This window comes from Amphibalanus amphitrite, unplaced genomic scaffold, assembly GCF_019059575.1.
Source record: "Amphibalanus amphitrite isolate SeventyFive unplaced genomic scaffold, NRLGWU_Aamphi_draft 000056F_arrow, whole genome shotgun sequence".
Classification (NCBI taxonomy): domain Eukaryota; kingdom Metazoa; phylum Arthropoda; class Thecostraca; order Balanomorpha; family Balanidae; genus Amphibalanus; species Amphibalanus amphitrite.
Window position 1 is genome coordinate 921,613 of NW_024881552.1, and position 15,129 is coordinate 936,741.

Below are 15,129 nucleotides of genomic sequence, written 5' to 3' on the forward strand. Positions count from 1 at the left end.
TACTCAGAAATTTCCGTTAATCTAAGGAAAGACTACGCTCGCTTCGCTCGCTCCGTAATTAGCCGATGCTTAACCATATTTTTTCGCTAATACATTATACTGAATTGGATTCATTAGGTATACCCTTCCCGGAAAGTGGGAGGTGAGTGGTTACTGGTGAGTATACCTACCGGATATCAGGCAGCGTTACGGAAGATACCTCCCAAATATCGGGGAGGCCTGCCAAATGAATATACCTGCGGGATATTGGGAAGAGCCATTCATGCATACCTACCGGGTATCGGGGAGGATCACGAAATGTGCCCTTTCGGAGCCTATCGTTTCCTACTTCTTACGACACTTTTCTTAGTCTATGGCACTGTTCCAAGCGCTTTAGTCGAGACTATCTCAAGTAGATGGAATTTCAATTTCTTACCCTCCTTATATAATATGGAACTTTGAGCCAGCTTCCTTTTGAAGAAAAAAAAAACGAACTATAGGTATGGAGAGTTTTTCTCGTAGCGCAAAACACAGACCACCGTTAGACTCCCCGTGACGAGCTGCATCGAATCGATATCCATTTTATGCAACAATATCAAGTATGAAATTTGACCTTATTTGATCTAACCTTGACCTGACCTTCACTGCAGAACATAACCTAAACTGGCCCGAAAGGCTGCCTGATCCACATAATCGCATTTGTCGTGTAAAATGAATCATAAAACATGCATCACATGATATTTTCATATTTTGACCCTCAGTGACCTGACTTCTGTGACCTGACCTGGTATCAGTAACCTCAAATAGCAAAATATGTTTAACGGACAATGCCCAATCGATGATTTTTTGTTTTCAAGGACATGCATTTTACTCGATTTTACAACGCATTTCTTGAAATGCCTGTAAACGGTGAAAATTCGACATTTGACCTGACCTGTGGGCTGTGACGTCATTGGTTAGACCGGGGTCAATGAAGTTGGGTCACAAGGTAATTCCCCGTTGGGGCTATCCAACGCCGTTTTCCGCTGTTGCTATGTTGCGTGGTTCTCGAGATCTTGGGGGGGGGGCAAAATGTCCCCCCCCCATCAGACCGCGTTGCGTTTATGATTCATTCATTAATTCCACATTAGTTAGAAAAAGTGTATTTGTGATGCAAATATCCGACCCGGGGCCAGCCAGGTGGCCCTAGTACGGACCCTCTGGGCTGCTCGCGTGTTTGCTCACTGGCGTGCTGAATTTATTCCCAGCTCAGAAGACTTAGGTCACGTGTAGTGATGAGACGCCCAAGTTTCAAATGAACTTCTCTCGGCACTATTTGAACGTCAGACTACCAACTTGCTCAACTGAATCGTCGGTAATGCGCGGCTCTCAACGTTTAATTTGATAAGATACCCACCCGTAACCTTCATGTGGTATTCAATATGAGCAATGAACTCAGGAAAACTTTGATAGGCCTGATAGACGTTCATGACATGCATGGGAATCCTTCAAATGTATGTAGGTACACTTCACAGTTAACTTGTAAATTATGATCTGCTTCGAGGGGTGTCGATTTGTGAAAATGGTTGGGGTGCCCTCGCCCGTATACATTGGGGGGGGGGGGTCGAACGGACCCCCCTCGGTTTTTCGCGAGTAACTCTCGTAAAAAGCGGCCGATCGCGACGAAACTTTCAGTACCCTCGAATTGATCAATTTTACACCTACTCTGAAAATTTCATGACCCTGACCCAAGTGACCTTTGACCTGTGACCTATTTCTTGAGGCCATGTTTGGCCGGAATCGCGATTCGGCGTATTATACTCGTATATGTCGGCTCGCATTAGCCGCGCGTTTGCAAGCTTCTCGTGGTTTCAAACGCTCAAACATGAGATTTGATGTTGCTCCCATGTGTTTGGGTGGATGTCAAGGTACCTGAAGGTCAGGTCAGGTCATTGACCTTTGGTGACCTCGGTTCACTTTTTCGAGCTTTACATGTTTCTAGGCTAGTTTTTGGAGTTGAATTCGAATTTAGCAACCATTTGAACATTAACGAAGTAGTTTTGGTACCTTTGTAACATGTTACGAAGCGGTCAGAGGCGGATGACATGTACTACGAATACCCGTCCCGACCCCTACCGGTTGACCTGACCTGACCTGACCCGACCTGGTCTAAATGCTTAGACATCATCTGTGATCAAAACTAACACGATATTCGTGATCAGACTCCCGAAAAACCCCTTAGCAACACACTTTACGACTTTCTAACAGGTCCCGATTTTCCCGACTTTGGGTCATTGACCTGACCTGGAAGGTCAACCAATGACCTAGGACCTTAAGATTGGGTATCATCAGCTTCGCTCGTCATGGGCAACACGCTCGTTTTTTTCCGCGAAGCTCTAGCTGGATCAGGGGCCAAACGGCAAGGGGGGTCCAACCGACCCCCCTACACATGAGCTGGCAAACGCCGCACACATGCGAGGGTTAATCCTCGCTTAACCCTTGCCCTCGCGTCAGTGCGTCTTCCCTCAGTGGTCCTTACAGCGCGCTCCTGGTCGCGCCAGAAAGAGGACCTTGACTCGCTCCCTGTCCCGGACAGAGCAGTGTGTTTACGATGGTGAGTCCGCCCAGACCGGGGCGTCTGGGAACCGCGCTGCGCTAACTGGTGTGCTGTGCTCTCACCACAGCTGTGTTCTGTGTCCTGTGTCCTGATCACGGCTGTGTTCCGGCGCCAGAGCCTGTATGTAAGTACCTACTAAGTACGTAGAGTCTCGTCACTAGCCCCGGTGTGTTCGGTGCTCTGACCACGGGTGTGTTCTGTGCTCTGACCACGTTTGTGTTCGGTGTTCTGACCACGGGTGTGCTCCACGATCTGCAGAGCTCCACGATGGAGTCTGGCCGGCGGCGGGCCGACTCGGCGCCAGCCGAGGATCTCACCTGGTACCAGTACTACGCTCCCGGCGGCCAGCCCGCCGAGGGACTCGTGGCACAGGGAGACTACTTCACACTCAACGGACAGCAGTTCCAGGTTAGCCGGCCCTTACAATATTTGTCACAATTTCACCTGCATGGCCGTCATTTGCCGGATAGCTATTACGGTACGCGTATTTACTTCAACTTTTTAACAGTCGTTAACTAACATAGAGTTAACACAACTGTTAACCCGCGCCCCGTAGGGGGTGGGCAGAAACGCCCCCTTGTCCTTTTCCGTCGATATCTCCTAAACAACAGCAGATATCGCCACCAAACTTTCAGGACCCCTCCGGGCATCAATTTTACACATTGTGACCAAATTTTTCCAGAGGCTAGGATAAGTTGGCCACAAACGACGTCAGAAGTGACGTCATGTTCTGCCATTTTCGACCGAAAAAAGAGCTTCGCGAGAAGCTGTCAGGCCTATCAGCTTTGAAAATACAGAAAAATGATCCAGACATAAAAGGTGTAGAATTAATAGGGCTACAAAACTGCTATCTCGGATTTTTTTAATTTTGACCCCCCAAAATAAAAAAGTATTTATGTATATATTAGACAAAAAATCCATAAAGTGTTTTGAGTTTCAAAAAATGGAATATATATCAAAGTATCTTCCATCTTCTATCTACATACCAAATTTCAGATCGATACCTCTTTTTTTGGCCAAGTTATAGCGAGAAAAACTGTTCAAAAATGATGACGTAAATTTTTCAAACTCAATTTTTGGCAATTCTAGACCATGCAGGGCAAAACAAAGACCACCATTAGACTCCCCGTGACGAGCTGCATCGAATCGATACCCATTATATCAAAAAATATCAACTTTGAAAATTGAACTAATTTGACCTGACCTTGACCTGACCTTCACCAGAACGTTACCTAAGCTGGCCTCAAAGGCTGCCCGATCCACATAATCGCATTTGTCATGTAAAATGAACCATAAAACATGCATCACACGACACTTTCATATTTTGACCCCCAGTGACCTGACCTCTGTGACCTGACCTGGTATCAGTGACCTAAGATAGCAAAATATATGTTTGACGGACAATGTACCATGAACCATCGATGGTTTTCAATAACTCACCAATTTACTCGATTTCACAACACATTTCTTGAAATGCCTGTAAACGGTGAAAATCCGACCTTTGACCTGACCCGTGACGTCATCGGTTTGACCTAGGTCAATGAAATCACAAGGTAGTTCCCGGGTGGAGCTATCGAACACCGTTTGAATTTTGAAATTCGGCTGATAAATTTCCGAGATCTTAGGGGGGCCAAAACGCCCCCCCCCCCTTACGGGTGGTAGAGTCCGCCGATAGCCCTACGGGCTACGGGGCGCGGGTTAACTCTAAGACGGCTTAGACGGTTAAGAAGGCTTGTTTAAATTGCAGCTTGCGACATGTTGGACGTACTGTTTCTGCCAGATGTTATATTTTTATACGGGCATAGTCACAGAGATAAATATGGTTTGTTGGCGTTCGATGCCATTTGAGTGGTGTGCCGGCATAGTTGGCCTTTCACCTGACCTTTCACACTGTAAACAAACCGTCAGCCGTGCTGGTGCATGGTATCTGTGACCCTCGCCTGAACGACCTGTGTGTTTACTGGCGGACAAAGCTGGGCCAGGGGTGACAGCCGACGGAGCTAGGGGATGGGCCGGATTATGGTCAGCCGAGACGGAGGTATCTCTCTTTACCCCTATCTGCGGAGGTATCTCCATATCTATTCCCGTGTACTTACCTACTCCCGTACACGCGAGGCCTCCTTAGCTCGGCTGCCTGTCTCAGAACCCCCGTCGCTGGAGCCGCTGTCACCGCTAATGAGGCCTAACGACCTGCAGCGGTCATCACACCTCACCCGTCTGTCCTGTCGCGGTCTCTGTTAGATTTTCAGCGGCGCCGTGCACTATTTCCGGATCCACCCGGCGTACTGGCGCACCACGCTGCGCAAACTGCGAGCCGCCGGACTCAACACGGTCGAGACGTACGTCGCCTGGAACCTGCACGAGCCGCGAGTCGACGTGTACGACTTTGGAGACGGAGGGAACGACATGTCCGACTTCCTCGACCTGCCAGGTCCGTGTGGGCAGCTATAGGCTGTTTGTGTGTCCATACTTCACTTACCAATGTGTTTGTCCGTTTCTGGAGCATCCTCTATCCTCTGCTAGATACGTGTGTGAACGTTTAAATTTTATTGCATCGTAAAATATAGAACATTCTCAATTGAAAATGTTCATTAATTGTGGGAAACTTAACCCTCGCATGTGTGCGGCGTTTGCCAGCTTCTAATGTGTAGGGGGGGGGGGGGGTCGGGACCCCCTCCCCCTTGCCGTTTGGCCCCTGATCGAGCCTAGAGCTTCGCGGAAAAACGAGCGTGTTGCCCGTGACGAGAGGAAGCCGATGATACCCAATTTTAAGGTCCTAGGTCATTGGTTGACATTCCAGGTCAGGTCAATGACCCAAAGTCGGGAAAATCGGGACCTATTAGAAAGTCGTAAAGTGTGGCTGCTAAGGGGTTTTCGGGGTGCTGATCACGAATATCGTGTTAGTTTTGATCACAGATGATGTCTTTAAGCATTTAGACCAGGTCGGGTCAGGTCAGGTCAGGTCAACCAGTAGGGGTTGTGACGGGTGTTCGTAGTACCTGTCAACCGCCTCTGACAGCTTCGAAACATGTTACGAAGGCACCAAAACTACTTCGTAAATGTTCAAATGGTTGCTAAATTCGAATTCAGCTCCAAAAACTAGCCTAGAAACATGTAAAACTCGAAAAAGTGAACCGAGGTCACCCGAGGTCACCAAAGGTCAATGACCTGACCTGACCTTCAGGTGACCTTGACACCCACCCTAATCCATGGGAGCAACATCAAATCATATGTTTGAACGTTTGAAACCACGAAAAGCTTGCAAACGCGCGGCTAATGCGAGGCGACATACGCGGAATCGCGATTCCGGCCAAACATGGTCTCGGAAAAGAGGTCACAGGTCAAAGGTCATTTGGGTCAGGGTCATGAAATTTTCAGGATAGGTGTAAAATTGATCAATGCGAGGGTACTGAAAGTTTCGTTGCCATCGGCCGCTTTTTACGCGAGTTATTTGCGAAAAACCATGGGGGGTCCATCCGACCCTCCCCCCCCTACACATGCGAGGGTTAAATCGGAAAATTTAACATTAAATCAACCAAACGCATTATACGTTTAGTTCCAAAAACGGCGAAAAATTGTACCTATTTCTGTGCTTTCAGTACCCATAGATATTGTGGTAACTAATGAACGATTAAATGCAGACCTGTCGTTTGTCGCAGCGACTCTGAAAAGCGCTTCTCCATACCGCCGCAGGATACCTGCGTATCGCTCAGGAGGAGGATCTTTTCGTCATCCTGAGACCCGGGCCGTACATATGCTCAGAGTGGGACTTTGGCGGCCTGCCCAGGTAGGTATACATCAACATGATGTTTGTGCCCTTTATAAATAACTAGAGGTACAGGTTTACGCGATAACTGTATGTTTTGATATGTATGATTAACGGATGCATTAGTTTGGGTGTAGAAACTTGCATTTTTATTGGTATTATTTGTGAAGAACTGGGTAACTGCTTTTAATTGAACTGTAAAATATGATGGTGATGCATGCGACTTGCGAGTTCTTCGAGCCCTTTGTAGGTTAGGATGTTACTCAATTCAACCCTACCCTACCCTACCCTACCATACCCTACCCCTATCCCTACACTACCCTACCCTACCCCTACCCCTACCCTACCCTACCCTACCCTACCCTACCCTACCCTACCCTACACTTACACTACCCTACCCTACACTACCGTACCCTACCCTACCCTACCCTACCCTACACTACACTACCCTACCCTACCCTACCCTACCCTACCCTACCCCTACACCATCCTAATCTACCCTACCCTACCCTACCCTACTCTACCCTACCCTACCCTTACACTACCCTACCCTACCCTTACCCTACCCTATACCCTACCCTACCCTTACCCTACCCTATACCCTACCCTACCCTACCCTACCCTACTCCTACACTACCCTAACCTACCCTACCCTACCCTATCATACCCTACACTACACTACCACCGACAGTCCAAGTTTCAGCTAAATCGGCCCAGAAACGGCTGAGATATTGCAAAAACAAATTAATTGTATTTAACTTCTTGGAGGTAAGCTATGGTATTTCTGAGCATGATTAATAATGTAAATAGAGTGAATAACCTTATGCTCATGTTATATGTTGCAAATTGATATAATTAAAACTAAATTGATATATTTCGATATTGCACCGTCATCAGAATAAACATTATTCTGATAATCAACATTATTCATAATAATCATTATTCTGATGACGGTGCAATATCGAAATATATCAATTTAGTTTTAATTATATCAATTTGCAACATATAACATGAGCATAAGGTTATTCACTCTATTTACATAATTGTATTTACTGGCGAATCCCCTTGGCGAGCGGTGCCTTGTGTCGGCCTTCGTTGTCAAAGGTCAATGACCTCCCGGCTCTGATGCTTTTCACTCAGTTTTGCAAGCGAACAACTGAGCCTAAAGCACGTGCCCTCTGCTCGGCGCCGGTCGCGGCCCTATCACGTGCACACCGCTGAACCCACACCCTCGAAAATTTAATACGACAAATGAGTGCACGCGCTCGACTTGGCGTGAAAATTTCACCCCCGTAGCCCTCACCGTTTCCGAGCAATAGCCTGTTTAATAAGTGTTTATGCCGATTCTAATGCTAACCCTATGGCGCACATGAGCACGCGCCACGGGCGCACCCCCGGCCGCATCGTGCCCAAAATTTAATACGACCTGTTTTTTGACGTGACCCACGAGTCGTGAAAATTTCACCCTCCTGCATGAATCGACGGCGCCTTAATAAGCCTTTTAGGGAGTAACCCCGACGGCGGCGTGGGCGGCGGACTTTTTAGGATTTATAATAGTAGACGAGCCTTTTGCTCGGCGCCGGTCGCGGCCCCACCACGTGCACACCGCTGAACCCACACCGTCGAAAATTTAATACGACAAATGAGTGCACGCGCTCGACTTGGCGTGAAAATCTAACCCCCGTGGCCCTCACCGTTTCCGAGCAATAGCCTGTTTTGCCGTTTTTAATGTTAACCCTATGGCGCACATGAGCACGCGCCACGGGCGCACCCCGGGCCGCATCGTGCCCAAAATTTTATACGACCTGTTGAATGGCGTGACCCACGAGTCGTCAAAATTTCATTTTCCTGCGTCCACCGACGGCGCCGCAATAAGGCTTTTTGGGAGTAACCCCGACGGCGGCGTGGGCGGCGGCGGACTTTTTAAGATTTATAATAGTAGATATCATCTGCTCTCAGAAGTCTCGTCATATCAGCTGCGTGCCACTAGCCATGCGACGTAGTTATTTGTTCTTTTGGCATGATAAAAATGGATATTTGAGAACCGCCACCGTAAATGAAACGAAATTTAATTGTACGAATTCGTATGTTGTTAAAGGAAGCTCTTTTCATGCGTCATGTCCCAACTACATACTCATGATTGCAGTTATCTTCTCCGCAAGTACAACATTCATGTGCGATCTTCCGACGAGTACTATATGGATCGGGAGAGGAAGTGGCTGGCAGAGCTGCTACCCCGCGTCGCCGGCCTTCAGTTCACCCGCGGGGGATCTATCATCGCTGTGCAGGTGGGCTTATTTTCTTATAATCTGGTGCAGAGTCGGTTATTGGCTTATGTCGCGATCGTGAACCGTACTCGCATGATGTACCCGACAGTTGATTTAGTACGAATGTCAAAGTCCGACTTATCCATTTGTAACAATATGCCTGCCGGAGATCGATAATTAGATCGACGGACGCTGAGAACCCGTTCCGGCACGACACACAGCAGAACCGTTATACCGCTATATCAGAATCGGTATACCGCTATATCAGAACCGTTATACCGCTATATCAGAACCGGTATACCGCTATATCAGAACCGTTATACCGCTATATCAGAACCGGTATACCGCTATATCAGAACCGTTATACCGCTATATCAGAACCGGTATACCGCTATATCAGAACCGTTATATCGCTATATCAGAACCGTTATACCGCTATATCAGAACCGGTATACCGCTATATCAGAACCGTTATACCGCTATATCAGAACCGGTATACCGCTATATCAGAACCGGTATACCGCTATATCAGAACCGTTATACCGCTATATCAGAACCGGTATACCGCTATATCAGAACCGTTATACCGCTATATCAGAACCGGTATACCGCTATATCAGAACCGGTATACCGCTATATCAGAACCGTTATACCGCTATATCAGAACCGGTATACCGCTATATCAGAACCGTTATATCGCTATATCAGAACCGTTATACCGCTATATCAGAACCGTTATACCGCTATATCAGAACCGGTATACCGCTATATCAGAACCGTTATATCGCTATATCAGAACCGTTATACCGCTATATCAGAACCGTTATATCGCTATATCAGAACCGTTATATCGCTATATCAGAACCGTTATACCGCTATATCAGAACCGTTATACCGCTATATCAGAACCGGTATACCGCTATATCAGAACCGTTATATCGCTATATCAGAACCGTTATACCGCTATATCAGAACCGGTATACCGCTATATCAGAACCGGTATACCGCTATATCAGAACCGTTATATCGCTATATCAGAACCGTTATACCGCTATATCAGAACCGTTATATCGCTATATCAGAACCGTTATATCGCTATATCAGAACCGTTATACCGCTATATCAGAACCGGTATACCGCTATATCAGAACCGGTATACCGCTATATCAGAACCGTTATACCGCTATATCAGAACCGTTATACCGCTATATCAGAACCGTTATACCGCTATATCAGAACCGTTATACCGCTATATCAGAACCGTTATAAATCATAAGTGAGTCGCTTTTGGCTTAGTCTTGGATTTCAACATCATTCGCCAACATCATTCGCTGAAGTGTGTCAAAACTGTCTTTGCCGCTACTTATTGGATTTTTTAAATTATTTGGTGAAGTGTATCACCTCTTCACGTGGTCATTTTCTGTCGTCAGTCGTGCTCACTATTGTAATTCGATATCCATGCAATCAGTTAGATTAAGAGTGAAACCCATTTCTAAAATCTAACTACCAGTATTCTGTCAGGTGGAGAACGAATACGGTGCCTTCGGTTACGGCGACTTTCCGCGTGACCTGAAGTACCTGGAGCACGTGAAGCAGCAGCTGGAGCTGAACGGTGTGGTGGAGCTGCTCTTCACCTCCGACTCGCCACGCTACTCGGCGGATCTGGGAGCCCTGCCCGGCGGTACGGGGATGGCACAACAGACGGGGGGAGTGGAGGGCACTGCTGGTCATCGGCACACGGATGAACCATAATACACCGTTAAAAAATGATAACACGTTTTAACCAACAGGGTGTTTAAAAAAAGCATAACAGCGGCATTGTGACCTAGAAATAGAAACGAATAACGATACCTGCATAATTGGTGAAAATCGGGACGATATATCAAGACTCATGAATAGAATAAGCGGAATGATACACCTAGTGGTGTTGAAGACTGATCAGTTGTTTCGATTTGATATTTGCTATTCTGATCACACTTTTAGACTACGAGCGCATTTTCGAGCGATGAGTTATTGTGAGAGACTGTAGAGTGGCACGTGATGTAATTAAACCCAATCAGGGTGATGACGAAGCCTCTCCCGTGACGCAGCCGTTTCTGGTCTCCAGTTCTGCAGACGGCCAACTTCCAGAAGGACCCGGAGCCGCAGCTGGAGGCCCTGAGACGGCTCCAGGCCGACCGTCCGCGGCTGGCGATGGAGTTCTGGACGGGCTGGTTTGACCACTGGCTGGCCCCCTTCAAAGCCGGCCTCGCCTCGGACGGTGGGTCAACGCTTATTTGGCGATTAACCTTCACGAACGATCTGTATTCGCCTATGTTTGGCTGTAATCACGTGTGGTTAAAGGTATGACGTGCTTGACTCGAAAATACGAGGCTTGGTGACATTCGGTGCTATATGCGCCGTGAGATGTGGATTTATTTCACGTCCGTCAACTCCTACTGACCACAGGGTGTCATTTCTCAGAGTTTCGCGATGTTCTGGAGACGATCCTGCGCAGTGGCTGCTCGGTCAACATGTACATGTTCCAGGGTGGAACCAACTTCGGCTTTCTGGCCGGCGCCAACCAGGTCGACGTCAGCCCGTACCTGCTGACCGACGCCACTAGCTACGGTGCGCGCACACAGGCGATTACCAGTAGGGACGCTGCGTCAATACGATATTAACGCGTCGGTACTCACCATTATGTACTTACAAATTACTTCGATTGATAATAAAAATACTATCCGTAAGGTGAATATCCTTTATATCTTGTTATGCGCCAATAGTTGATTGTGATTCAGTAAAAATGCATTAAAACCCCGCTGTTGTCAATGATTTATACTTTTATTGCGAAGTAGCATTTGCAGTGTTCCGGAAGTGGGAGCTCCCTTTGAAATAAAAATCAACAACCAAAGCTGGATGTTCCGATGGCCGCCCCCCCCCTCCGCCCCCCGCAGACTACGACGCGGTGCTGACCGAGGGTGGCCGGTACACGGAGAAGTACAACATCACCAGGGAGCTGCTGGCCCAGTACTCGGTGGTCAAGTCGATCCGGCCGGTGGCGCCGCCGGACGAGTTCGCCGTGGCCGCGTTCGAGCCGGTGCCGCTGACCGAGACCGTGCCGCTGGAGGGTGTGCGCGCCCAGCTGATCGGTCAGCCGAGCGACACGCTGCTCAGCATGGAGCAGCTGGACGTCAACGGCGGCTCTGGCCAGAGCTACGGCCTGGTCTGGTACCGGGCCACCATCAGCACGGCCACCGACTCCCAGATCACCATCCGCGGACACGTCAGGTCAGTACTTGTCACGGGGTCACGGGGAGGCCAGGCCAGGTCAGGTCAGCCATTATCGTGGGGTCACGGGTAGGTCAGATCGGGTCATTGGCGGACACGTCAGGTCAGTAATGTGGTCGGTCACCAGGAGGTCAGGTCAAAATCCGCGGTACGTTAGGTCAGCTGTACAAGGGTCACATGGAGGTCAGACCAGGTCAGGTCAGTACTTGTCGCGGGGTCACAGGGAGGCCAGGCCAGGTCAGTAATTACGATGGAGTCACAGGTTGGTCAGGTCGGGTCAGGTCAGTACTTGTCGCGGGGTCACAGGGGAGGTCAGACCAGGTCAGTTCAGTCATTGTCGCGGGGTCACAGGGAGTTCAGGTCAGGTCAGGACAGTACTTGTCGCGGGGTCACAGGGAGGGCAGGCTATGGTGGGTCATAGGGAGGACAGGCCAGGTCAAGTCAGTAACTACGATGGGGTCACGGGGTGGTCAGGTCGATTCATTCGCGGACATGTCAGGTCAGCTAATGTGGTCGGTCACCAGGAGGTCAGGTCACCATCCGCGGTACGTTAGGTCAGCTGTAGAAGGGTCACATGGAGGTCAGGTCAGGTCACCATCGGTGATCACCTCAGGCTAGGTATAGTAAGGTCACACCAGGAGGTCACGTCAGCACAATGCCCTTCCAGCACAGGACAAAATGCTGCTGTGGCTTTCACAGAAAGTTCGATGTGATTCACTTGACGCTGAGTTATTGGCTGTGTGAGCGTCTGTTTTATCTCCAACAGGGATATGGCTCTGGTGCTCGTCGACGGCCAGCTATTGACGGAGAAACTACAGGGCAGCGTCACGCTGAACTCCTTCGGCTACTGGGTTACCAGGTGAGAGGCTTTCGGCTACTGGGTTACCAGGTGAGAGGCTTTTGGATGCCGGGTTACCAGGAGGGATCTTTGGCTACTGGGCCACCAGCCACTAGGTGAGGAACCGCTGATTAACGGACTCGTTAGCTCAAATAAGCCCCGTTTCTAGAATGACTCTTTGATTTTGGTACTCAATTATGTCGCTCAAAATACATATACATACTGAGTATCGTGTTCGGGCAGGGGATAGGTCTCCGTTACGCTCTAAGTTCAGTGGGACTTTGCCTGCCGTACTGTCTCTGTTTGCCTGTGGTGATGCCGGCTGTGCCGCTCCCCCAGGGACGCGTCCATGACCCTGCCGTGTGCGGCCGGGGCGCACACGCTCGATATACTGGTGGAGAACATGGGCAGGGTCAACTACGGAAAGCCACACGTCCTGAACGCCCAACGCAAAGGTACATACGACTTACAACATGTGGCTTGTTAGTTCTTAGTTGTAGAATGCAATGATTTAATGTCCCCTAGGTATTCACTTATTGTCTCGCCAGATTCACATTTGGGATGGACCGTGCGGACCGAAATATGGGTAATTTTCGTTACCAGCTTGAGAGATATAAGCATCGTGTTTAGCCTAACAGGTGATCAATATCTCTCCTAGCTTTGTTTCTTTATGCTACATCGATCCCTCCTTTCGCAGGCCTGTACGAGGGCCCGGTGCTGATTGATGGCGTTGCAGTCACCGGCTGGGAAATCTACCCCATGGAGATGAAGAAGGACTGGATCAACAAGTAAGGACTTTTGCATGCACGTCTCAACATAGTACGATAGATCTAGCGATTCCAATGCGTTCCTAATTACTCATTTGTTGTCTCAGTTTCTCTTCTATGTAACTGTTCCGAGTACGGTGCGCGTTCTGACGTTTTCCGGGTGAACTACCTCTGCAGCCTGGAGGGCTGGACTCCACTGGAGGAGGGCAGCGCCGTCTCCGTCCCCACTATGCTGAGGGGCACTCTGAGAGTGGACCAGCCGGCCGACACCTTCCTCGACATGAGAAACTTCACCAAGGGGGTGAGTGCCCGCCACACGGGGTATCCGTAGGGTGGGTGCTGGGAGTGGGGACTCACTATAAATGGACCGTAAAACTACTGAAGACGATCTACTGCTCTATTAAGCGGCGTTTTTATAACTGCGCCTCCCGTGTGCTGCTAGTTATGTTGTCCCAGTGATCTGACGGCGTATGTTGCGGCGTGTTTGTGTTTGTGTTTGAGCAGGTGGTGTTTGTGAACGGCTTCAACCTGGGCCGGTACCTGAGCGCCGGGCCCGTGTTCACGCTCTACCTGCCGGCGCCGCTGCTCAACGTCGGAGACAACACGGTAAGATGGGGAGACAACACGGTAAGATAGGGGAGACAGCATTGTTAGATGGGAGAGACAACCGGGTCAGACAGATAGGGGAGAGGACTATACGGTAAGATGGGGGAGACAACACGGTAAGATGCAGGGGAGATAACAGGGTGAGATAGGCGAGATAAAGACAGGTCGAGGCTACAAGATCAGAGGTTGGAAAATTTGATATCGATGACACCATTTAGTTGTTGCTAATTTTGATACAGTGTTGAAACTAACCAGGTATCTAGCAGGGAAGATTTAGTGATAAACGCTTGAAACTGTATTATCGCTCTTTGATCAAAGACTGACTGTTTGGCTTTTATTGACCGTTACAAATTCCTAAAGTAACATAAGATAATAGATGAACGTCGTAGTTACTTAAGTCCGTTATCACATTCTCATCGAAACTGATTCTATGTTGTTTGTTTGCAGTTGGTGGTATTTGAAGAGTTTGCCGCCGCCGATCTCGTGCTCCGATTCTCGGCCAAACCCATGGCGCTGGAGACGAGAACGGTCAGTCCCGATTGGGCGCCCATCAGCCCCTGAGCTGCCCGACACCGGCCCCATCAGCCCCACAGTTAGCCCCGGCTGGGTGCCACTCAACCCCTGGGAGTGAAAGGTTCTGATCGGGAGCTGTGATCAGCTCAGGGGAAGCAGTCAGTCATACCAGGGCACACCGATCTGTCCCTGGGAGCAGCCAACTTCGACTTAGCACCCAACAGCGCCTGAGGCCTGAGAGCAGCGGTCGGACCGGACAATACCATGCACTTAATACGACGCGTACATACGAGATCAGATGTGTCTTATAGATATCCAGCATGCATACGATAGACAATTATATGCTATATTTGTAGTGTGTTTCAACATAGTTTTATTTAGGGCAATGTATTCTATTATGAAAGCTGGCTGGACTTTCCAGATCTGCCTACTTTGCTTACAAAATGTTATGCTAGTGTTATTTCGATGTATTTGTCGGATATAGACGGGTCTATGGCATTCGTGAGCCGTTACAGCACTTATTCCTA

General features: G+C 48.8%; 1 protein-coding gene across 4 annotated transcripts in view; it reads left to right on the forward strand.

The window, feature by feature from the left end:
• The window catches only part of LOC122378225 (beta-galactosidase-1-like protein 2), a 36,090-nt gene extending 20,971 nt beyond the window's left edge, over positions 1-15,119 (forward strand). For 2 of the 4 annotated variants that reach the window (XM_043359045.1, XM_043359048.1), the window contains 14 exons: positions 2,834-2,983; positions 4,817-5,006; positions 6,269-6,362; positions 8,488-8,629; positions 10,130-10,289; positions 10,716-10,868; positions 11,072-11,218; positions 11,545-11,878; positions 12,645-12,737; positions 13,056-13,171; positions 13,414-13,504; positions 13,661-13,784; positions 13,988-14,089; positions 14,537-15,119. In XM_043359045.1, the coding sequence (XP_043214980.1) occupies positions 2,834-2,983; positions 4,817-5,006; positions 6,269-6,362; positions 8,488-8,629; positions 10,130-10,289; positions 10,716-10,868; positions 11,072-11,218; positions 11,545-11,878; positions 12,645-12,737; positions 13,056-13,171; positions 13,414-13,504; positions 13,661-13,784; positions 13,988-14,089; positions 14,537-14,650 (2,010 nt within the window). In that variant the 3' untranslated portion in view covers positions 14,651-15,119. Of the gene's footprint in view, positions 1-2,537; positions 2,700-2,833; positions 2,984-4,816; positions 5,007-6,268; positions 6,363-8,487; positions 8,630-10,129; positions 10,290-10,715; positions 10,869-11,071; positions 11,219-11,544; positions 11,879-12,644; positions 12,738-13,055; positions 13,172-13,413; positions 13,505-13,660; positions 13,785-13,987; positions 14,090-14,536 lie in introns of those variants that run through there. The other 2 variants (XM_043359046.1, XM_043359047.1) reach the window with 2 other exon arrangements.
• The last annotated feature ends 10 nt before the right edge of the window (positions 15,120-15,129 follow it).